The following is a 26,602-nucleotide window of genomic DNA, read 5'->3' as shown; positions in this document are numbered from 1 at the left end:
TAACGAGACACGAGGATCTATTGCCGCGTGTCGTCTGCGCGCTTCAGTGTTCACCGAGCGTTAAAATTTTCGCACAGAAACGAGCAAGTTCCCGCAATAGGGCACAGACATCTGGAAGTCCGTATATAACGGCGTCTCATTAAGAGAGCGGTACTTTCCCTTTTATAGCAATACTACGCGATGCGAAGATATGCTAAGCTTATGCCGAATACACGAAGAAGTTCCCCCTGCCGATTGTTCGGCTTGATTGTCATGCATTATTAAAACACATTTAGAATTGCAAGAAAGTTCTTAATTCGCGCGAGAGCGCGCGTATATGTATGCGAGAGAAAATATTTTAGATTGAGTAATTCAAGTAGACTATTAATTTCGAAATTGAGAAAGTTTCTCCACTCGTTCTCCAAATTTATGCCAGTCTGATACTTAAATTCGCGCGCGGTTGCTGATACAGAAACTTGAAATTTCCTTTTGTACTTGGTTGTGTTTCGAGTTTTCTCCTCGAAATAACGCCGAGAGATCACTTCCGCTGTAGTTTGCATTTCATATCATATTTGCGAACAATTGTTGGGAGATTACAATAGATTTAAAACAGAGTTGCACCGCAAACCCCCCGTTCGTTCGTTCGCGAGCGAGCGAACATTCGCGGATGACAGTAATTGTCAAGCTCGTTATAAATATACGGATATCATGAAACGAATCTTTAATTATATTTGTTACACATTTTAATTGTTACATTCGAAATATAGGTATATATTCGACAGGGAGCCTCTAGACCTGAATGTGCGAGAGAGCTTGACACTTTTATATGTCACTTTTTCTCCTGTTAGATTCTAATCGAACGTTAATGAGTAGCGGCTTCCGGAGTTCAATGAATTCGCTCGAATAAAAAGAGTTGATTGAACGGTTGCGGAAGAATATATCGCGACGAGAGCGTGAAGAGCAGATTTCAGAATCGAATTTCCGAAAGTACGACCGCGAAGAAACGAATTACGCGTCGAACCGTAAAACTTAAGATCGAACGCGTTACGGGAAATACGTAACATCTAACGGCGTATTATATACCTCGCAACTTCTTAAACGAGTAATCTCTCTTTCGTTTTCCTGGCGCCTCCAAGTCGCTCGTACGTAAAAGATAACACAAATTCAGGTACAAAAAGGGCTGATAAGAGCGTGGCCCCAAATATTAGGTGCAACAAAATTATTTTTAAATTCTTCTATACTTATTTTACACAATAATTAGTATTTTTTAATAAATATTTCTTAATAAGTAGTATATTTTATTTATATTTTATTATACATTTTATTATATATATATTTTATTTTATATATTATATGTATATATTTTATTATCATATATATATTTTATTTGATATATTTATTTTAATATTTATTTTAATATATTTTTAATCAAGTATTTCTTAATTAGTAACTTTTAATAAGTAGTATATATATTTATTTTACAAAATAAATATAGAGGAATTTAAAAATAACTTTATTGCACTTAACATCTGTGCTTGGTTCTTTTAGTAGCCCTTTCTATGTCTAAATTTGTATTTATATATCAGAGCTTTTTCGATCTATTATTTCAATAAAAATAATAATATTTTATTTTGTAAAAAGTACAAGTATATCAGCATAATAAATATTTTTTTAATAAGTATTTTTTAATTAGTAATTTTTAATAATAAAGTAGTATATGTATTTATTTTGCAAAATATATAAATTATAGAGAAATTTAAAAATAACTTTATTGCACCTAACATCTGTGCCTGGTTCTTTTATTAGCCTTTTCTATATTTAAATTTGTTATTATATATGAAAGCCTTTTCGATTCATTGTTTTAATAAAAATAATATTTTATTTTGTAAAAAGTACAAGTATATAAGTATAATAAATATTTTTTTAATAAGTATTTTTTAATTAGTAATTTTTAATAAGTAGTATATATATTTATTTTGCAAAATAAATATAGAGAAATTTAAAAATAACTTTATTGCATCTAACATCTGTGCCTGGTTCTTTTAGTAACCTTTTATTTATCTAAATTTGTATTTATTTATTAGAGCCTTTTCGGATTATTATTTTAATTAAAATAATAATATTTTCCGGTCATTCTGGCAATGCAAGAAACGCACGCGCAATCTCGTACAACACAGCGGCTTCGTAGTCGGCGATTAATCGAGACGAGCTTCTCGGTGTATCTTTCAGTCTGTATTTTACATTTTACGCGCACGCGAGTGTCTTGTCTCAAATATAAATTTCCTGCTACCGGGCGCTAACTCGTTTCAATCTTATCTCTTTAATGGATATCAAGATGGCGAAGGATGCAAATGAAGGCTTTTCATCCCGACTTCCTTTCTCGCGAGTAATTCACTAACGGTAGGCGGTATGGGATTTATTATATCCGTAATTTTTTAATCTATTCTTTTCTTTTTTTTTCCTCACGTCGCTTTTATTATGCGAGATCTTTGTTACAATTGTACTCTAGGGCTTCTTTGTTTCCATTATTGATTTAAATATATCGATCGCGGTATTTCTCTTGTTCCGCGCGCTATGAATTTTCATTATTTGCAAAATAATAAATGTAAGTTATATCTCTCTCTTTCCCCTCCCCTCTCTCTCTCTCTCTGTATTTCTTTCTATTATCAAGCTTGTAAAATTAATATGATTGCGGTGAGTGAGTATGGCGTGGACAGAATAATTGGCAAACGACCAATATACCGGTGAATTAATATTTACTTACTAAGTAATATTTATTCATCGTGTTTCGTCGTGTAGTAGTCTTTTTCAGTTTGCAAATTTAATTAATAATTAACAGTACATTTTCAATTACTAACGATTACATATTCAGATATCGAATGACCAGACTTTCGGCCTACTTTGCATATCTATCTCTCCATTTATTATTTTACTGAACAATTCTTTTACCGTTTGTATTGCACGTCATTTGCAAATACTATTAATACATTAATGAAATATTTTTAAATTAAAAAAATATTAATATTAAGCGTACATGATACATAATATACACAGTTGAAAAATTTGTGTTAAATTTAACAAATATCACATGTCCCAAACGGTCCACAGAAATTTTTGTGTTAATTTAACATAATACGGATATGTTAAATGATGACACGAATACTGTGTTAATATTTTAACATAAAATAAATGCAAACTTCAAGTAAATTTAAAATAAATTTTGTGTTAAATTAACATAGTTTTCATGTAAAAATTAACTTAAAAAATTGTTAATTTTACATTTTATCATCCCCACTTACATTATAAAGTAAAATTAACATTTTTTTCTGTAAATTTTAACAGAAATCTTGTTACTAATAATACCAAACATATTTATTGTGTAAAATTAAAAGTAAATACACATTGTGTTATTTTTAAACTTTTTTCCAGTTATTTTAATAATTTAACATTTAAGTTCAATTAACACAACAGCAATATGTTAATTTAACACATGAATGTGTTAAATATTTAACACAAAAATTTTAACGGGGATCGTTTTTAACAAGAAAACACAAATTTTCAAACTGTGTACAATTGTGTTTATTTAATATTTATTTTATATTATAAGATATATGTATTATGTATTTTTTTGAATTATTAATATATTTATTATATATTTTTTAAAATAATTATTATATATTATACATATATTAAATATATAATAAATATATTGTCTCATGTATGATTACTAAGTATTGTTAGGTGACCTGATTTCACATTTCACACATACACATACATATAAAAGATATATAGGGATTTCTTTCTTTTCTTTTATTTCATTGTTACATTTACTTTCGCGCAATCTACTCTCATTCATCTTCTATTTTCCCCGACGTATTGTCAGATTAAATACCGAGTACATTTAAAAGAGAGAGAGAGAGAGAGAGAGAGACCAGGTCCATGTATACAATATCCTGCATATGTATATAACTCGCGCGTGTGTATGTACATATACGAAGGAAGCGGAACACCCACGTCGATCCGATATCGACGTCTAGGACGATCGTAAAAAATATACAGCATTTTTTCAACGCCGCATATTTTTCAGACACTCTATCATCGCGAAATCGGCCAGAAACGAGAGAGAGAGAAAGAGAGAGAAAGAAAGAGCGAGAGCGCGCGATACTCGATTCGATCTCAAGAGTTCGGCGTAATTCGGCCGTTTCTCCAAACATTCTTTGTCTCTCTCTCCCTCCTCCCCCCTTCCTTCGCCCCCCTCCCCCGAGCAGGTAACGTGCCAGCGCAATGGCGCCTTACTGACTGCACCTGGGACAACCGTTCGCCAGGTTAGGCCTCGCGCCGATTGGCCGGCCGGCTTAAAGCCGGGCGCTGATTGGCCGGCGTCCCGGCTCCGCCGGCACGAAGGCTTAATCTCGTTTACCGTAGGCGCGCTGGCGTTCAGTTTAAGTTACCTCGGCCGGTCGGACGGTCGATCGTCCGTTCGCTCGCTCGCTCGCTCGCTCGCTCGCTCGTCTGTTTGTCGCGTCAAACGTTCGAACCCGAACGAACCATCCGAAGGACCCGAGATCGTCGTCCGGGCCGGATTATTTCGTACGAAAACCCGACGGCGACTCGAGCGACGCCGGTCCCGGGGAAGAAGTGCTGCTCTTCTCTGCGCGTACGCGAGAGCGAGGACGCGGTGACACGATCTCTCGCGCGCGCTCGCGCGTTTCTCATCGCGCGTGTTTCTCTGTGTGCGCAAGCGCCTCCGCCGTGAAATGCGCCCTGGCCTCGCGTACATATACGTCCGTAATTACGAGCGAGTCGGTGAGTGAGCGAAGCGTATAGTACAAACGCGCGACGCATCGCACGTATATAAATACATATCTGCGTGTATGTGTATGTGTATGTGCGTGCATCATCACGGAGAACGGGTAGGCGCGCGCGCGCGTAACGGCTCTGTGTTTCTTCCCCTTCCGTCTCTCCTCCTCTCTCTCTCTCTCTCTCTCTCTCTCTCTCTCTCTCTCTCTCTCTCTCTCTCTCTCTCTCTCTCTCTCTCTCTCTCTCTCTCTTTTTCTCTCTCTTTCTCTCTCTTTCTCTCTCTTTCTCTCTCTTTCTCTCTCTCTCTCTCTCTCTCTCTCTCTCTCTCTCTCTCTCTCTCTCTCTCTCTCTCTTTCTCTCTTTCTCTTTCTCTCTTTCTTTCTCTCTTTCTCTCTTTCTTTTCTTGGATCGCGGCCGAATCTCACCGTCTTGTGTCCCGCGATTGGTCGGGCGCGTAGTATTTTTGAAAAGTCATATATATATGTGTGTGCATGTGTGTATGATATATATATATATATATATACGTGTGACGTGCTGTCTTTCTCTCTCTCCCGTTATAACCGCAAGAGAATCGCGTTCGCGGCCGCCGTATGGACGATTTTGAGAAAGCCGTCCGGTCGAGGAGTCGCGTCGGTCGGATAAAACGGATGGACGGAGAAAGAGAGATCCCAGACGTCGACGCAACATACGCGTACTTCAGAGGGCGCGTCTCTCTCTTTCTCTCTCTCTCTTTCTCTCGCGCGAGCTCATGCGCGAAAGTTCGAATTTCGAGTGACAGGTAAAACGAGATCTCGGGCGAGCAGAAACGAACGTGGGAGCGAGAGAGAGAGAGGAGATAGCACTTATTCGCTCTTTGTTCAAACTCCGAAGCCGTGCGCGTAATCGCTGTAATTTCGGGCGAAAATTTATTCCCCTTCTCTCCTTTTCTTTCTTCCTGCCGCCAAAAGTGATCTCGAGGTTGTTTTTCGGTATATTTTTCCCCGTATCTCTGTTGAGAAGTGAAGGGCCGAGAGAATCGCGAGAAAAAACGCGGGTAAATAGCGCGAGTGAAGTGTCTTTATTCAGTGTGTTTCTTCATCCAAGTTCGTTATTTCAGTGGTGTGAAACAAACGGAGAAGTAGGATCGAGATTAATAATGCCGAAGATTCTTTCGAGCGTCGAAGTTTGACAGACTGAAACGTCACCCGGAATTTTGACAGATACGTCGCGGAGTCGGGAAAATCGACCGGAATTTCCGTTCACGTCGCGAACCTGTATACCTGTGTTTGTGCTAGTTGTACAGTGTACAGAGGTTAGAATCGCGTGTCGAGGTGGGAGAGAAAAAGCGATTTCTCTCTCTCTCTCTCTTTCTGTCTCTCTTCCTCGAGAAAAGGAGAGCGGAAAGGTTGTAAAACGCGAGCGTGGAAAAAGGAATATCGAAACGACGTCGGAAAGAGGCAGTTCCTCGATCGAGATCTGGATTACGCGGGCGTGTCGAGGATCGCCAAGATTTTGCCAATTCGTAAAAAAGGTGAGTGACATTCTGTTCGCAACCAGAGAATATATTCTTTCGCGAAAGGATCTCTCTCGCTAAAAAATTCCTTGCATCTCTTTCTTCCGAAGATTATGCGTATCTGAAATCTGAAATCACACTGTAGGTAAACTGACAAAGTAACGCGTGTGTTAGACAATGTTACGAGAGAGAAGAAAACAAACAAAAACTCGTTACTCTTTTATATCCGCCGAAACGAACGATTTATTTTACGGTCGAATTGTTTTCGTTTCTGACATTCGAGCATCGCTAATCGATCAAACGGTTCCGTTCGAATAATTCGATCACGCGCGTTTCTTTGGAGAATCTGCGTTTTATACTCTGTAAATCGAGATCACACCGTTAATTTCGATGAATTTCGCAATTGAACGCTGTAAAACGACGATTAAAATTGATTGTAATTCCGCTGTTATTTATATTTCACGCCATTTAGAGAAGCGTTTAAAAAAATGTAAAATAAATGAGGTAAATAAATAACATACGATTCCTAGATTTAAAATTTAAACGAATACGTGATTTTCGAGGGGTGTCTCACTCATAAAAAATTTGAACATGTATTGCGAATTACCGAGAATTCTAAGTAATTCCATGTAATGCTCCATATAATTTAGTAAGAAAAATGTAATCAGAATGATAGATTATAAAAAGAAGTGTTAAGAAAAGTAAATTTATGAGATATTGTATAAATCATATAATACCAATGTATTATGCAAAAAATTTAAAATTAATATTTTTTTTTTAATTCATATTGCAAGTATTTAGTTGGAACACCTAAATTAAAATATTATATTATAATATAAGATATAACAAAAAGTTACGTGTTCCCAATTATAAGTTTTAAAAAAATGTCTCGTTTTAAACTTGGTGATTAAAAAATTGAGAAATTTTTAAAAATCAATTTAAAACATTTTTAATAAAAATTTCTTTTATATAAATTTGAACACACAAAATACAAATAAAATTATTTTAGATCTGAACAAATGAAATATCAAATATTAATGATTTTATAAATTATAATATTTAGTAAAATACATATTAAAAAAACCTCATAACAATATTATTTTTACTTTTTAAGACGTTTTAATCTTGTCTGGGTTATTTTATGCTTGTAAATCAATTCCAGAAAAAAATGTACATGTATTGCGACAGTGAGACGCCCCTCGTAAATAACATACGATTCCTAGATTTAAAATTTAAACGTGATTTTTTTTCTATTATCGACGCGCACGAGTTTCACGTCTTGTCAATGTTCGTGATAAGAAGGGCCGTTCGATAACGGCCCAAGTCCATAGAAGTAACTCGTCACGAACTTAATTCTAGAACCTAACCGATCGTTAGCAGGGGAGATGTTGATCCTATTAAACGCTCGCTCGCCGGCTGCCAGCTAGTTTAAAGCATCGCAGGAGTCGGACGATTCGGACGATTTCGCCACCATCGTACCCGCTCTCCAGTTAGAGCGTACTTTCCCGAGAAAGTCGACGTAGTGGAGGAAACGCACGCGATATCCCGAGAGTCGCACCGAGAGAGCCCCCGTTTCGCGAATAAATCGAAGAAAAGTCGGTGCTCGCGTGCTCGTCGGCCATCCTCTTACACGGATATAATTATTCGATTCCAGAACGTGGATCGATAATAATTTGCAATTTGATGCTTCGTACGATATTGTATGAAATATAGATATCTCACGCGGATTATAAATTAATTAATGTCATTTTTTATATAACTTTTATGTATAATATATAGGTATATATTATTTTTTATATATATTTTATATACTTTTTATGTATTTTATATATATTTTTATATACATTGCATATATATAGTTAATAACATTTTTTATATCGATATATATATATATATATATATATATATATATATATACAATATCGATATGAAAAATGTTATTAACCATGTACAGTTTGCGCTGAAAAATACATTTGTAAAATGCGTTGAATGATAAATCTGACATGTATAAAAAAATATATATAAATATACAAAATATAAAAAACATACATATAAAAAATAATATTAACTAATATATATAATTTATTATTATATACATATATTTCAAGATATACGGAATGATATAGGTAATAAAGATTATCCGCGAAATGAAGAGCCTGCGGATTATTTATTTGACGTTAATTTTAAAATAAATTAAAAGCATCGTCCATATATTATAATTTCGCTAACGATATCGAATACGTACACATTTATTTGTGTAATGAGTTATAGAATTTGCCCTTTTCGTTTCGCTCGATATTTTCTTGTTACTGATTTTTCTACTTATTTTATCTAATTTCTCCGTCTTGTCTCTTTCTCCATCCAAGTTTTATCTCATTTTAAATGCAAAAAAGTATAAGAGCATGCAGCTTAAGAAGCACCAAGACTTACTATTCCCCGTTCGACGGTGCTCCGTCTGCTGAATTTTATTTGTCTCTTAGCTGTATTTACATTCGAAAGATGTACGAAAGAGACGCACGAGCGGAATTTTCCGTTTCGACGATCGCCGAAAGATGATTTACAGCGAGAAAAGTTTCGACGATCGTTTCGCAATTCCAATCGGTATCCCTCGCAATTGTCGCTCATTGTCTGTCCTGACGATTTGTGCCATACATGAGCTGAGTGATAACAAATCTTTTCTCTGCAAGTCTCTTTTGTCTCCATCGGAATTCAGAGTTCACAGTAATCTTTCTGCCTTATTAGTTCGAATTTCCGACATCAAAGTCGATTCTGAAAGAAAAAAAAATACAAGTTATTGCAGCATATAGCTGTCAAGTATGCTTTAATAAAAAAAGATATAAATCTCAACTAATTAAAAGGACTGCATTTCCGCGAAACTGAATATTTAATTTCGTCGAGTATACGAAGTAACTTTATAGATAAAAAAAATATGTTATTTTTCAGGAGGACACACGGACAGGGATGGCATGAGGGAGGGCTCCGGCAACGTTGCCGACGTGGTGAGTAAATGAAATACACTTTTCTCTCTTTGTAGATGAGAACTAGAGATAAGTAAAGATGAAGACATTTCTTCTTTTTACTTATGCGCGCGCTTTAATCCGTCCGCAAATTTTTTATCTCCCTTGATCTATATTTTGCCTTTCTATATATATATTTCTCGTATAAGTTTCACCACAATATCTGATAATAGGAGACAATATTCCTTTAAGACGGTTATAGTGGCTATCTTTTGGCGTCTCGCGTCAAAGCCGCGTCGAGAACAGCCGCGCCAAGTATTTTCGAAAGCCTTCGGGCTGTCGGCGTCAAGAGAAGTAGGCTACCGGGTTAATATCCAGCAGAGAGAGAGAGAAAGAGAAGGGGGGGAGGGATGACAGTAAAAAAGGGAAAAACGAGGAAAAGCGCGATCGATGTGCGAATGGTGAAATTTGACATTTCGTGGCAATTGACTCGTAACGAGATATCGCGAGGAATGTTTCATGTCAGTCAATTAGACGTCTGCGATCGTGCGATTTCGCACACCTATTATGTATGTACGTTTCCCTCAGTATTAGTAATTCTCGCGAGAGACGACATTCGGGACAGAGCAGCAACGTGCAACATACAGTATATGTATAAATTCTACGTAACGACTCGCTAAACGCGGACGGAAGCGCGGATATAAATATACTATGCGCACGTTTCGAGAGACACAGAGTGCGTACGTCCGGTAAAATGCGACTGTCTGCTCGCACAACTTCGCGAAACCGGAAATAATTCATCGTCCTTTCACTCGAAATAATTTAAACGCAAACTTTTTGCTAAAAAATTGCAAACGATAAAAATTTTACGCGATTTTTATCTTATATTTATCTAAAAAGTTTTCCTATTTTCCCTATCTAAGAGTTTTCCTTATTTTTTGCTCAAATCGAGAAATTAAATAATTGCAGTCGATTAAAAGATCAATGAACGAAAATATTTCATCATTTTTCTACTCGCCATAATTTAAACGCAAACTTTTTACTAAAAATTGTAAACGATTAAAATTTTAAGCGATTTTTATCTTATATTTAAGTATCTAAAAAATTTTTCCTATTTTCCCTATCTAAGAGTTTTCCTAATTTTTTGCTCAAATCGAGAAATTAAAATAAATTGCAGTCGATTAAAAGATCAATGAAAATATTTCATCATCTTTCCACTCGATATAATTTAAACCAAACTTTTTGCTAAAAAATTGCAAACGATAAAAATTTTACGCGATTTTTATCTTATATTTATCTAAAAAGTTTTCCTATTTTCCCTATCTAAGAGTTTTCCTTATTTTTTGCTCAAATCGAGAAATTAAATAATTGCAGTCGATTAAAAGATCAATGAACGAAAATATTTCATCATTTTTCCACTCGACATAATTTAAACGCAAACTTTTTACTAAAAATTGCAAATGATTAAAATTTTAAGCGATTTTTATCTTATATTTAAGTATCTAAAAAATTTTTCCTATTTTCCCTATCTAAGAGTTTTCCTAATTTTTTGCTCAAATCGAGAAATTAAAATAAATTGCAGTCGATTAAAAGATCAATGAAAATATTTCATCATCTTTCCACTCGATATAATTTAAACCAAACTTTTTGCTAAAAAATTGCAAACGATAAAAATTTTACGCGATTTTTATCTTATATTTATCTAAAAAGTTTTCCTATTTTCCCTATCTAAGAGTTTTCCTTATTTTTTGCTCAAATCGAGAAATTAAATAATTGCAGTTGATTAAAAGATCAATGAACGAAAATATTTCATCATTTTTCCACTCGACATAATTTAAACGCAAACTTTTTACTAAAAATTGCAAACGATAAAATTTTTGAGCGATTTTTATCTTATATTTAAGTATCTAAAAAATTTTTCCTATTTTCCCTATCCAAGAGTTTTCCTAATTTTTTGTTCAAATCGAGAAATTAAAATAGATTGCAGTCGATTAAAAGTTCAATGAACATATTACAAACCGAAAATATTTCATCATCTTTTCACTTGAAATAATTTAAACGCAAACTTTTTACTAAAAAAATTGTAAACGATAAAAATTTTGCACGATTTTTATCTTATATTTATCAAAAGAGTGACTTTTTTCTAGTATTTTTTTTTAAATCGAGGAATTTAAAACAGATTGAAGTTTCTCAGTCAATTGAAAGTTCAATGAACATATTACAACCGAAAATACTTTATCATCTTTCCACTTGAAATAATGTAAACGCAAACTTTCTAAAAGTTGCAAACGATAATTATTTTAGGCAATTTTTATCTTATATTTATTTAAACTCTAAACTCTAAAGAGTGACTTTTTTTAGTATTTGTTTTTAATCGAAGAACTTTGAATAGATTGAATTTGCAGTCAATTGAAAGATCAATGAACATATCACAGGAATGAAGATACTAAATAATTCAAGAGTATTATATGTAATATACTCCTCGCCAATCTATTAATTTCTCAACCTTGTACATTAAAATTCCGCGGTGGTTTCTCCTTCGTTAAAAGTTAACGAGCTTTTTAATTTTAATAGATTGTGAAAAGTTTCTATTATTAAACTTTTCCGCTCTGTCGGCTTTCCATATGGTTTTGTATGAACTCTGCGCGTATGTTCTGAATTGCGTGTCTCATGAAAGGGAAACCGTTTTAAATACAAAAAAGGGAAATCTCTAAGCGCAATATCTTGTTATTAGATTTCTTTCTCACGACACAGCTGGCACAAATTTAAGAATCAGAACCTGCATTTACATTTTTAGAGCACATATTCATAGTAACTTGTTACCAGGGTTTTCAATTAGTTCGTACATTATTTACAAACAATAATAAAGGGTAGCTGTCGGAATAAGCACTTTCCCCGTCAAATATGCCAGCAGATTTACCTTTGTATATTGCGTTTGCATGTTTATCATGTTTATAATAACGAAATGTAAATGACGATATAGTTATATGAGATATACATATAATCAGTCGAAATATTTATACACTAATTACAGCATTTCCAGATATTGGATAACAATCCGCATTAGCTAAATACAGTATAATACTATCGATATACTAGTCACATTCATTATTTCAGATATTTTAACTACAAATATTCAGGACATTTGATAATAATTACATTTTGCTTTACGTGATAATTTTTGTTGAAAATTTGATAAAAAAACTTGCTGAATAATTTATTTAATGATGATTACTGCATTACATATTAATTATTGAAAAAAAAAAATAATGAGTAATCATATTCTGTATAATAAAATACGACCGTGTCAATTTCCATATCAGTATGGAGACTCTCAGAGAGCAGAAGACAGGTGATATAACAGTCGTTGCTCGTTATTCGCTATTCATTATGCAATACGCGACAGAATTAGATCTCGTTATCTCCTCGTATACGATTTTACGGCATCGAATCGGCCACGTGTAGTAATCGACACGAATGTAATCGATATTAATCGACATGTTTCACGGCACGAGTCGTTCTATGCTTTCTCATCGGACAGACGGATTGCAATTAACAGCATGGTATTAATTAGCGAATTTATCTGCGCCCCGTGTACTACATACATATACAAGTATAATGCATCGTCGTTATAAATTGTACGTATCTCGCGTCCCATTTGTTTCGTTAGTGCGCTTAAATGAGATTTGGATACGTTTCATCTGCGAGTACCAGTGCGAACCAAATTATTCCGTATCGCGCTTTATTACGAAAATTGCAAAAATACATCGCGCTTTTAGAAGAGGAAGCGTCGGGCGTATATATTATAATTGTCGAACGTAGTATACGTGACTTAAAAAAATTGAAATTTCTTTAAATAATTTGAAAATTTTGTATATGGAAATCCCTTGTATCTTATAATATTTTAATCGTCACAAACTCCTATTAAAACACTATAATTTTTTTAGTAAAAAACCAGAAGTTTATCACACACACAATCAAATAAAAATTCTGTAAATATATACGATATTGATTTTTCACACACAGAGAGAATTTTCTTTTAGAAATTACTCTGAAAATCATGATAATCGTGGGACAATATGGTATGGAAAGAATTTTAAAAATATGTTTGATTAATTTTACCATACTTTTAGTAAAATTAATCAAACATTTTATATTTTATTGTAATAAATATTATTTTTTTATTGTGATAAATATTAATCAGAGAAATTCTCATAAAATTCTTTCCACACCATATTGTCTCATGATTTTCAGGGTAAATTCTAAGAGAAAATTCTCTCTCTGCAGAGGTGCAAAAATCGAAAATATCTTTTTTTTTATGATACGAAATAGCTTTATGGAGAAATAGTTATATCGAATGGAGTATACGATTTTAGATATATATGAGAAATTCTCGAAGAGAGAGAACTGCTTTTGTGTGTGTGCGATGCATCCTTTGATCATATATCTATGAAGTGCCGGCAGTCGCACTTTATCGATAAGATCTGTATCCATCGTATCTAACATTCTTGACACTTTTAAATTTCGCACGGTATTCCGATGAAATGCATTCAAGCATAATAGAGGCGAATGCGTTATCTCATTCTATCTTTAGCTGTTGCGACACGAGGTTGGATACAGATCTGAATATATAGGTAGTAACATCTTTATAGTTACGTAGTCAAAGGATGCGCCTGGCATAACCAGAACCATGCTGCTTTTACCTTTAGGGATTAGATGTGTCGACGGGTTAATCGCTGGAGAATTTTGGTGCGCAAGATTGACTTTATTAGTTAGAATTAGCGAGTATCCCTTAAATGAGATATTAATTAATTACCGTATATTTTCCACGTAATCTCAGCGGGACAAGAAAATGGAACACATATTGATATATTAAAAGAAAAATCGATTATTCAATTATAAAAATGGAAAAAAATATCGAAAATTATATTTAATACATTTCCGATGTAACAATATCTCATCTCTCATTACAAATCAATTAAAAAATAATTTAAGAGTAGAAAACAACATGTATATACGTTAGTACAAAATAAAAATATGTTGTTATTACTAAAATAATATTGAAGTAATAATTGAGCAATATTTTAATGGTTTGTTTTACTTTATTGCAAAAAGATTTAAATAATAAATACGGCTTACATAAAAATTATACGAAATAATATTCATGAATATAGCATGGGAATAATTTAAAATCATCGCAAATAGTACTAATAATAAATCACGTTTATTATACATATACATATATTCTATCATATATATTATAATTTAATAATATATTACGTTTTGTTTGCAAACTGAAAATTGTTATCCAATGTCGAATAATTATTAAAAACTTGATATACATACATATATTAATTTTTATTTTATGTTAGATATTTTTTAGCGATTCATTCATTGTATTTTTATTAACCTGAAAATATATTATTACATATTAGAATTTCCTCTCGCGCGTTATAAAAAAAATAAAACATTCTCGCTTCGTTTTTGCATAGAGTACGCGATTTTTACATTAGGCAAATATCAGATAGGAATCTAGGACTCATATTTTATAAGTCGTAAAAGAAAAAAATCGCAAAATCATGACGATCGCATAAGGTAACCAACGGCCGTTACCGCATCTATAAGATAAGCAAATACGTTTTTAATGATATTCGTCATTCATTCTCTCTCCCTCCCTCTATCTCTATCTCTCTTTCTCTTTTATCTCGATACTTGATAGTATAGCGGTGGCGGATCTGAAGGGGAAATCCCGACCTTTCTTTCGATCCCCTTTTCCAAATGACTGAACTCACTCGAATGCATCGATGAAACCGAGGAATATCAGGAGTTATTTAATAATGCTGACGCCGCTCTTATATCCGATATTGCTCCTCAATTAAGGGGGAAGTATTCTCTCTAGAATCTGCATATAGAGTGCGTTTTTGTATGTTGATCTTTCCCGTGAGAATAGGGAACGTTGGGAGGTAAACCGCTGACCAAACATATGTGGATTAATTCCGTAATGTGCAGGTATTAAGCTGGTTGTTCGCTATAAGAGCAAACAAGTATAACGATGAACGGCAAATGCGAAATTAAATTTGTATGAAACTTATTTTTTAAATCGATTATATCACGAGCGAGTCAGATCGAACATGAATCGAACGCATAATTAATACTCCCTATTTGTCGTTTATTTAGTACATATTAGATAATAATCTATATATTAATGTATAATCAGTACTAAAACAACAATACGTTATTAAATTATTATTGGAAATCAAATATCATTGGTTGCTTTTAGAACAAATAGCTTTAGAAATCATTTAAAATTAGCATTTTTGTTATTTGATAATTATTTTATTTTTTGATAATTTTAAATTAGTTTTATGATACATGATTTATTTGGAAATTGAAGAGAAAATTCAGTGATTAACTCTTGACCAAAGATTATCATTAATTATTTAAACGGAAATTATGTGTTATTACTTTCGTTAAATAATAGCTTTATAAGCCCAATAATTCTATAACTAATATCTCAACGCGCGTCAGAATTTGCTAGCGGTTTATATCTCTCAAACAGCGTATCTCAAGTTATTTGAACGTTCTGTGGATGCAATTTTGATCCATGTTCGACCACGATGGAATGTATCCATTAGCACGTTGGAAATGGACATTGCAGATACAGTTGGGAGAGATGTAAACTGTCTTTTATAGCAATTGCGCTATTCGAAATATGCATGTTTAAAATTGCATTCACTTTATTCATTAATGCGGGCTGATCTCTCATTTTTAGGATGAAAACTTTATGAATAAAATAATTTTTTAACAATATAAATAATTCCTTTCTCTACATAAAAGTTTGTTGAAATTATCTAATTATCAAATATCAGATTATTAACTGTTTAATAATTTTAATATTAATTTGAGATGTATATTTTATTTTCATTTTTTTATATTGCAATTATGGCTTTTAATGGATTGGCAACATAAAACGCAGAAGAATTTACGATGTCACAATTCAAAGATTATAATGCATTACAATATTGCTCATCAATTTTGATTTAATTGATTTATCGAGCGATAGAAAGACACAATAATTCAACTTCCATCAATTAATTAGCCAATTGATGGATTAATTTTTAAATAAATAATAGATGAGAACTTTTCCAATTAATCCATTGCGTCTCGTAAAACGAGTTGGAAATAATTGACAGAAAGTTTGAATGAAGAGACAAACACACGTGTACATTACATTGTATAAGGCGCGATAGTTGGAACTTTAATGATATCTCCCTCTCTTGTCAGCAATGCTTCTCGCTTTACGTTGAGCTCATGGTATTATCTCAGCGTCGTTCTATGTAGTAGATACCTATATACCCTCACTCTCTCTCTCTCTTCGTAGATACGGAAATTCCATAATGCATACAAATACCTACAGCTTATTGATGGGCGGATGCGAATCCGAGCGCGTCACGCGAGTATCGTTTTCGCATTCGCCTCGGTATGCGCTAAACGTCAGCGCTAAACATCAAAGGCATATACGCCCCTATTGCGCTCACAATCGGTCAACGACGACGACAGCGTACTGCTGATTCGATCGTATATGCTAATTTCACGGCTGAACACGTCCGCGATAATATTCGACGGCATTAACTCTTTGACACTTTGACTGCTGCTGCTGCGTTAGACGTGACGCCTGGTATATCTCTTTCGGTGTTATGTACAAGATAATAGAGTCAAGAAAGTAATTCCGCATGAAGGAAATACTCGTCTTTTATGTTGGATCTTTCGTTGTCGAGAAAATTAATATCGAAGAATTAATATCCTTTGTCATTTCAAGCTGAAATAATTTTTACTTATATTACAACATAAATTATCCAATATATGTCAATAATATTTCGATTCTATGAAGATCAGTTAATTTTATAAATTAATTTCTAATTTAATTTTTAGTAAAAGATGGATTTTGAAAGACTTCATCTTAATTAATTAATATAATGGTTGTTTAAATTTTTCGAGGAGTGTCTTCTGAAATACTCGTCTTTTATGCTATTATAGATTTTTTGTTGTCGAGAAAATTTATATCGAAGAATTAATATCCTTCGTCATTTCACAAACTGAAATAATTTTTACTTATATATTACAACATAAATCATCCAATATATGTCAATAACATTTCGATTCTATGAAGATTAATTAATTTTATAAATTAATTTCTAATTTAATTTTTAGTAAAAGATGGATTTTGAAAGACTATCTTAATTAATTAATATAGTCGGTTGTTTAAATTTTCCGAGGGGTGTCTTCTGAAATACTCGTCTTTTATGCTAGATTTTTCGTTGTCAAGAAAATTAATATCGGAAAATTAATATGCTTCGTCATTTCACAAGCTGAAATAATTTTTATTTATATATTACAACATAAATCATCCACTATATGTCAATAACATTTCGATTCTATAAAGATTAGTTAATTTTATAAATTAATTTCTAATTTAATTTTTAGTAAAAGATGGATTTTGAAAGACTTCATCTTAATTAATTAATATAGTGTCGGTTGTTTGAATTTTCCGAGGGGTGTCACACTGTCGCAATACATGTATATTTTTTCTAGAATTACGCATTATTTCGCATTGATTTACAAGCATAAAACAATAATAACCCAGACAAGATTAAAACGTCTTAAAGTATCCTAAAGTAAAAATAATGTTATGACGTTTTTTAAATAGGTATATATTTTATTAAATATTATAATTTATAAAATCATTAATATATTTGATATTTAATTTGTTCAGATCTAATCTAATTTTATTTGTATTTTGTGTGTGTTCAAGTTCATATAAAAGAAATTTTTATTAAAAATGTTTTTTTAAATTGATTTTTAAAAATTTCTGAATTTTTTAATCACGAAGTTTAAAATAAGACATTTTCTTAAATTTATAATTGGGAATGCGCGTAACTTTTTACTATATCTTAATTATAATATATTATTTTAATTTAGATGTTCCAACTAATATTTGCAATATTAATTTTTAAAAAATATTAATTTTAAATTTTTTGCATAATATTATATAATTGGTAGTAATGATTTACAATAATATCTCATAAATTTATTTTTCTTAACATTTCTTTTTATAATCATTCTAATTACATTTTTCTTACTAAATTAAACAGTACTAATATTTAAATATTGTATTTTATTTAAAAAAAAAGAATTAACGCACAATTACACGCATTCCGTCGCATTACTTAGAATTATACGGTGCATTACATGGAATTATTTAGAATTCTCGGTAATTCGCAATACATGTACAAATTTTTGAGGAGTGAGATACCCCTCGGAATTTTCTATCGAATTGTATCTCTTTCTGCCGCTCTTCGTCCTACGTTTGTTTATGTACTAGTCCTAGTCCTTTGAAACCATCTGTGTGTGTTATTCGGATGAGTACGCGTATCCGATCCGTTCGCGATGAGGTGGATTTCGTGAACGACGTTTACAACACACAACGTGACGCGACACAATGCAACAAGGCTCAAGAGACGGAAGAACCGCAAGAGAGGCCTAAGTGCAAATGCCTGTTTCCGGAAGCGTATCGCTTCCTGCTTTTCTCCTGTAATTCGCGATCGGGGTATCGATCGATGTGTGTCCGGCTATCGATCTGCGAGACACATTGTGTTCGCGAAGTTCCCGAATTAATCTATTTTTTTCTTTATTTCTTTCTTTTTCTTTCTATCCTGGAAAGAGAGAGGAAAAAGAAATATCGGAATAAAATTGCAATAATATATACCTACGTCATATTAATATAATAGGGAATAGGGAAAAAAATTAGAATGCAATTTGCTTACAATAGTTGCAAATATGTCTTCCACATTTTATTCATTTATTTTATTTTTGTGTGTAACAAATGTGTGACAAATATTGCGCTGCGTATGATTTATTTAAAAGATATTGATGACGTTCCGATAAATAATCCAAATTTCATTCGTGCATATATTTATTATATTTGTTCCATTTGTGTCATAAAATTTCACTGCCACCTGCGCCTGTTCTTTTTTTTTTATAACTATACACTTTTCGAATCGTCCGATATCGCTTGTCACGTCGTGCTTCGTCGACATTCGGATAGATACCAACCACACGCCCACAATAGCGTGCGCGTTTACGGTTGTACCTATCCATCGCCTTTTTCCGCGACGAGAGATAAAAATCCACCGGAGATGTATTCCCACGGAGGATCGAAGGGATACAGCGGTACAAAAGAGGGAGAGGATCGAAAGCGAGAGGAAAGAGAGAGAGAGAGAGAGAGAGAAAAAAAGAAAGGGAGAAAAATCGAGCAGACCGCGAAGGAAAAGGACCAACGCGATTCTCTCTCGCGATTTTCCGACCAACCTAGAAACTCTTACGGCTTCTTCGCTGCAAGCTCTAGTTGTCCGAGAGTAGTACTGGATGCAAAATGACCTATTTCATCCTGCGCCGCGAGCAGTCTTGAAGCTGTTTTTAGATAATAGGAGCGCTGCACCGATGGACGCGAAAAGCTATAATTTTCGTCTTGTTTATTTAATTTAATTTATTTTTATTTATTTTCTTTTAGTTATTTTTATTTATTTTCTAGTTATTTTTATTTAATTTATTATTCATTATTTTATTATTTTTTATTTATTTTGTTATTTATTATTTTTATTATTTTATTATTTTATTATTTACTATTTATTATTTTATTTATTATTATCTATTTTTATAATGATTTTTATTTACGGTCATCAGTGCGGTTGCTCTACACAGAGAGAATTTTCTCTTAGAATTTATCCTGAAAATCATGGTAATCGTGGGACAATTTGGTATGGGAAGAATTTTAAAAATATGTTTGATTAATTTTATACTTTTAGTAAATTTTACCATACTTTTAGTAAATTTTATTATACTTTTAGTAAAATTAATCAAACATATTTTATATTTTATTATGATAGATATTATTATTTTTTATTTTATTTAATTATTAATCAGAGAAATTCTCCTAAAATTCTTTCCATACCATATTGTCTCATGATTACCACGATTTTCAGAGTAAATTCTAAGAGATAATTCTCTTTGTGTACAAACGTATAAATATTAATAATAATGATTACATTTTAAATGATTATTATAATACTTGGTCAAAACGTACAACGATATTAAAACAATTTTAATAATTCTATAGCTTATGTTTTACAAAAAGAATGGAGATATAATATACAATTATAATTAAATATACAAAATTCTGTCTACGCGATTTTTCTGTTCTATACAATTCCATTGTATAATTTTATAAATTCTCAAAATCTCTGAAGGAGAGTGGACGTGATAAAGCTTACTCGACTCAAAATATCTCGACAACCCTATTTATCTCGTAAGGTTAGCACTCAGATCCATAACACTCAACGCGATAATGACTGAGAGAGCTTAGCGAGAGCTTTTATTTCGTGAGACGTGTCGACGTCGCGTTGATGCATCGATTTACGCCGTTGTGGACACCAATCCAGAGACGCGTATGTAAAATCGAGTGCACGCAATTCGCTTGCTGCAGATGCACCCAATGAATGTGTGAGTCTCATGGTAAACGTAACCAGGCTACGCACTGGCGTATTCAGTGCGCTTGCGAGAATTAATGCAGTTGGCTCGTTGCATTTACAGCTATTTCTCGTACATAGGGTGTCTCGTAGAAACAGAGGAACACGTTCTATCCGCTCGTAGATATTTTCGAGCGAAATAAAAGTAGCGATTGATATTTTTTTTTCAGTTAGAACAGATACTCTCAACATTGAAAAGAAAAAGAATTTTAACGGATTACACTTTACGAATGATTTACGAAAGTAGATTTTTTTTAAAAGTTCTGAAAGAGATCAAAGGATTTGCAGACGAGGGGTGGGTGGGAAAAAAATTGAATAAAAAATAATCGCATTTGTCTCTCGAGTTACATAGTAGCACCTCTTCTGCCTGCATTTTAATTTTGCGATCAAAAATTCTTTTGTTAATAAAACGGATTATCGCATGCGCGGATTCTTGAAAAAACTTTGCTAATCTTTTTCGTAATTTTCGTTCGAAAATTTTTTTCCACGAATTGAAGAGACTAGATTTATTCCCTCGTAAAATGTTCTCGTATGCATTCGGCTGTAATTAATACGGACGTATGCAAATGTGTAACATGTATGTACGACTGGCAGAAAAAAATATCTCTATATAGATTTCACATTATAACGACTTTTATATATATGACTTTTTGAAGTCAGATTCACATAGGTACTTTGATTTTTTATTTATTCTTGATATGCGCGTTTTATATTTGGCGCGATTAAAAATCTGATAAGTTAATATTTTTTTAATAAAGGTTATTTCGATTATTTAGATTTAAAAAAAAAACTTGGTTAATTTTTGTGCGTTTTCCACTCGGAAGAATTGCGACGCGTTATTCGAAAGAGCTTGATTTATTCTCTCGTTATTTTCGCGAATAATATTTCGGTTCTCTTTAATTAATGCGGACATATGCAAATGCGTAACAACAATAATGGACAAAATAACATTCAGGTGTATCGGATTTCACGTAATTACGATGTTTTGATGTCGGATGCACATAGGTAATTGTGTGCACAGTACATTTCGCGATTTACGCTGCAACTTTTTAATGCGGTTTACCTTTACGCGATCAAAAATTTCTTAAATAAATGTCAGTCTTTTGTAATTTCATATTAGAATTAATAATTGTTTTTTTTCTTTGAAATCCATGAATTTAACCTGGAGACATGGCACATGACATATTATTGTTTATTCGTCTAATTAATGCGAACATGTATATACAAATGCACACGATATATAACAATGCAAATGAAAAAGCATCTTCACACATATGTGTGATTTCATATTATTGGTATAAATTATTAGTAATTATACATACATATATATGTAAATATTAATTATAGTAATTATAATTATTATAATTTATTATAAATGTAAATATTTATTGTTTATAGCTATTATTATTTATTGTATTAGTAATTATTATTTATTGTATATGAATATTTGTATATGTAAATATTTACATATTTTTTAAAAATCTGATGCCATCAAGTTCACATAAGTAGTTCACATAAGTAGGTGCATATATCCTTTTGCATTGCTAAAATAAAAAAAATTCTCTTATCTAAAATAGTAACAAAAAATCACTCGTAGAAATTTGTTAAAATCTTGCTACATACATACTTTGATTTATTCGTTAAAACGTTATGCTTGCTACGATTAAATTCTTTATATAGAGCGACATACATATTTCTTCACGTGTAATGTTCGGATGCATATGGAGACCTCGTTTAGTCGACGCGAATACATATACATACACACACAAATGTACGAAAATAAAAATGTCTCGTTTTACCCTCGCCTTGATCGTTTTCGCGCGCGAAAAACGTACATATATGTACATATACATGCACATATATGCATATATGTGTCTCGAGATATGTAAGCTGCAAAAAGTCGCAAGGCGGAAGATATATAAAATTCAGGCGCCTATATCGTAGCGTCATATCCCCTCGCGTCCGAATAACTCGCGCGCGAGAAATTTCATCTCTCTCTCTCTCTCTCGTCATCGCTCGCGGATAGTCTTCGAATGCACACGCCTCATCGCTGTCGCGCCATTCGTTCGCTCGCTCGTTTCTTCGTTCGTCGGCTTCCTTTTTCGCTGCGCACAATTTCCGTAGCACGCGGACTCGTCAATATTCATTCTCGTTTCTCTCCGGTTCGTACGCGCCAGCAGCAACGCGGAACATTCAACGGAGGATTGATTTGTCCATAATGTTCAGGAAAGGAGAGGAGAGAGAGAAAGAGAGAGACAGAGACAGGTAGTTAGCAGCGTTCCGATAACCATTCGATCATCCTGCTGCTAAACGAATTACTATCCGATATACAAGAGGGAAAATGACAGTTGATTTTTAGCTCGATGAATATTTCGAGAAATAAAGACGTAGAAACTTTGATATATTTTGCAAACTTTATTATAATATTAAAAGATGGAGAGAGAGAGAGAGAGAGGAAGAAAGAGACGGAAATTAATTGGGTATTAATTCTTCTTCTGTTCTTTTGAGATATTTTATCAGTGTTTCCAAAATAAAATCTTTTCTGTATATGAAATGTTTCAAAATATCTTCTGATATATCAGATGTCTTTTGACATGTTTTTCTTGTATATGTGAAATATTTCTTTTACAATGTTTTTTTTGTATGTGAAATTCTTCAAAATATGATACGTGCGTTACTTGGTATTACTATGTTCGCGAAAAAAAAACACAAGATATCCATGGAAAGAATCGGGATGCGAGATAATTTATCTGTGTGAATCAGAAATATCGATTAATAAATTAATTAGAAATATCGATTATTCGAATATATACGAAAGAGTTAATTGTTAATTCGTGTATTTAAAAAAAAATATTTGAAATCTTCTATCTTTTAAAAATCTGAAAAATCTTGGAAATTTTTTTTTACTGGAAAAAAATTGAAACTAGAGATTTTAATAAGTTACTGCTTTTTCTCGTCTTTTAATTAACATCACTATTAAAACTGAAATGAAAGTAATTTTTATTCGTTGTTTTTTTGAGTTTACAATCAATTTATCGCGATTAAATCGTAGGATATTGCTGAAGAAAAAAGTATAAAAAAATAGAAAATGTATGGTTCACCAACGTCAGTTAATCTTACCTTAATCGATTCTCTGTCTCTTTCTAGTGCCACTTGCGGTCAGTTGAAGTAAAAGTAAAGTTAACCGAAAGTGAAAACGGGCAAAAACGGTAATTAAGCTTCTTATAAAAGAACGCGTAGGAAAAATAGGGGACAAATTAATTATACAACTTCCAATTTTTTCACTTCGTACCTTTATATTTTATTTTCATTCTTACGCAGAATTATTTTGCATATTCTATAAAACAATTAAGGATAAAAAATAAGATATTATTCATTTCGCCTTTCGGAAATTCTCAACAAAATGTGCATAAGCGTATCCAACGTTTGAACATACATAATTTCCTCTCGAAACATCGCTATTATAATCAAATGTTCTAAAACCGCGCACATTTCCAAGGATATAAGAGAGAATTGCGCAATTGCCAAATAAATTATCGCCGGTAGGATATACGAGAGACGGGGAAGGAACGTGTCTATAAATCGTATGCGATATCGTGCGGTAATCAATCCGACAGGTCAGTCTGACGCGGGAAACGAGAACCTGACGAACACGTCGTATACGTTGTGCTCCGGTACAAAAAATCCATGGGTGCCATTGATTTTCAATGTCTCGTAATTCCATGTCCATTAAGATAGCACGTTCGAAATTCAAGCATCCTGTTATCGCCCGATTTGCCGCCATTTCTATGCTAATCTATTATCTATGACCGCGAAGTCTTACGCTCGGAAAATTTAGCAGGAGGAGGAATGATCGCTTGATCCATCAAGAATTGATTTAAAGCAGATTGCCATATTATTTCTAACGAATTATTATCTAATTTAATCCAACATTAAATCGAACGGAACTTTCAACTTGATGTAATGTTTTTTTTTTTCGCACAGAATCTTTATTACTTTTTTACATGTGCGCAAGAAAAAACTGATGATCCTCCAGGCTTTTTGCTTAAAAGTAGATTCACGCTTTCTATATCCCTGCTTTACGTCCCGAGTTTTCAGAATATACGGAGATTCCGATACATTTGGGCTCGTAGAACATAAATCACAGGTCACTGCGTAACCATCGCTATAGGCACTGGACTTAATTAACAATGTAAAATCTCGCGGCGACCCCGACATGTGTGCGATGTCCGTGGCTCTGATTTATACTCCTTGAGGAAACCGAGGTTTATAGTAATCTATACAGAGTGCTCATTAATAGGTCCATTTGTCGAACAACCTGCTTATTTATAGAATTATTAAAAAATAAAATAATAATATCTTCATCAACAAAAAATTTAATTCACGATGGATATCACATTTTTTGCAGTTTTTGGAATTTTAATAAACAACAATTATAATAAATATAATTAATCTCTAAATAAATGAATAATATATAAATATTAAAAATATATCTATACAACTAATAAATAATATATAAATTAATAAATAAAATTAATTTATATATTATACATTATTATATACACAGTTGAAAAATTTGTGTTAACTTTAACAAATATCACATGTCCCAAACGGTCCACAGAAATTTTTGTGTTAATTTAACATAATACGGATATGTTAAATGATGACACGAATACTGTGTAAATTTTTTTAACATAAAATAAATGCAAACTTTAAATAAATTTAAAATAAATTTTGTGTTAAATTAACATAGTTTGAATGTAAAAATTAATTAAAAAAATTGTTAATTTTACATTTTATCATCCCCACTTATATTATAAAGTAAAATTAACATTTTTTTCTGTAAATTTTAACAGATAAATCTTGTTGCTAATAATACCAAACATATTTATTGTGTAAAATTAAAAGTAAATACACATTGTGTTATTTTTACACTTTTTCAGTTATTTTAATAATTTAACATTTGAGTTCAATTAACACAACAGCAATATGTTAATTTAACACAAAAATTTTAACGGGGACCGTTTTTAACAAGAAAACACAAATTTTCAAACTGTGTATTATTATTGTTATATATTATTTTAAGTATAGAGATTAATTATTTATTAGACGTTTAATGTATCATGGAGCTTATTCTTATCTTCATTTACTCGATCCTGCGATTCGATTGTTTTACTACGCGTTTTCGATCTGAATTATATTTAAATAATCGAAAAGTCGACGGAGCATCTCCCATCACTATATTTTTCTGTCGGCGCGCGAATAATAAACAGAACCGCAGCATATCAACAATAGCGTGCTAGACGACATCGAGGTTGAACTACTTTGTTATTGATAATTCGTTGGCGAAATATTTTACGCGCTAGTGGGGATATACAAAGCCTGCGCGATACATTCCACAACCTCGTTGTCATTCGCATAGTGAGACTCGAGCGAGAAGGTGAGGGTTTCATATATTATCATATTATCATGCGAAATGCGATCATTCCGGATAATTATTATAATTAGCAATTATCAGCCTGCGCGATCGATTATTTTAAAATGCTCGTATAATTTAATATTCCGCGTAAGTGTAGCACGTGAAATATTTCGGGAATACTTCGGGAATACTAGAGTCAAATATATTTCGTTCGATGCTTTATCGTTTAACTTTTCGACGATCTAGCAAATAAAATAAAAAATAATTAAAAAATAAATAAAAAGATAAGTTCCGTGATACATTGATCGTCTAAAAAGTAATTACTCTATACTTAAAAATAATTGTATAATTTAATATTTCACGTATATAT

General features: G+C 32.5%; 1 protein-coding gene across 7 annotated transcripts in view; it reads left to right on the top strand.

Annotated features, from left to right (window-relative positions):
- LOC145943654 (uncharacterized) overlaps positions 1-26,602 on the top strand; it is an 86,294-nt gene that overhangs the window by 6,759 nt on the left and 52,933 nt on the right. Inside the window, exons 1-3 of one of the 7 annotated variants that reach the window (XM_083051347.1) lie at positions 4,439-4,785; positions 5,876-6,289; positions 9,215-9,270. In XM_083051347.1, coding sequence (XP_082907473.1) covers positions 9,238-9,270 — 33 coding nt within the window. In that variant the 5' untranslated portion in view covers positions 4,439-4,785; positions 5,876-6,289; positions 9,215-9,237. Of the gene's footprint in view, positions 1-4,438; positions 4,893-5,255; positions 5,273-5,304; positions 6,290-9,214; positions 9,271-26,602 lie in introns of those variants that run through there. The other 6 variants (XM_083051345.1, XM_083051349.1, XM_083051348.1 and 3 more) reach the window with 6 other exon arrangements.

Source organism: Prenolepis imparis, unplaced genomic scaffold (genome assembly GCF_030444845.1).
Source record: "Prenolepis imparis isolate NDT839.2.m4 unplaced genomic scaffold, iyPreImpa1.0 SCAF_12, whole genome shotgun sequence".
NCBI lineage: Eukaryota > Metazoa > Arthropoda > Insecta > Hymenoptera > Formicidae > Prenolepis > Prenolepis imparis.
This window is presented reverse-complemented; position numbering and strand designations above follow the sequence as displayed.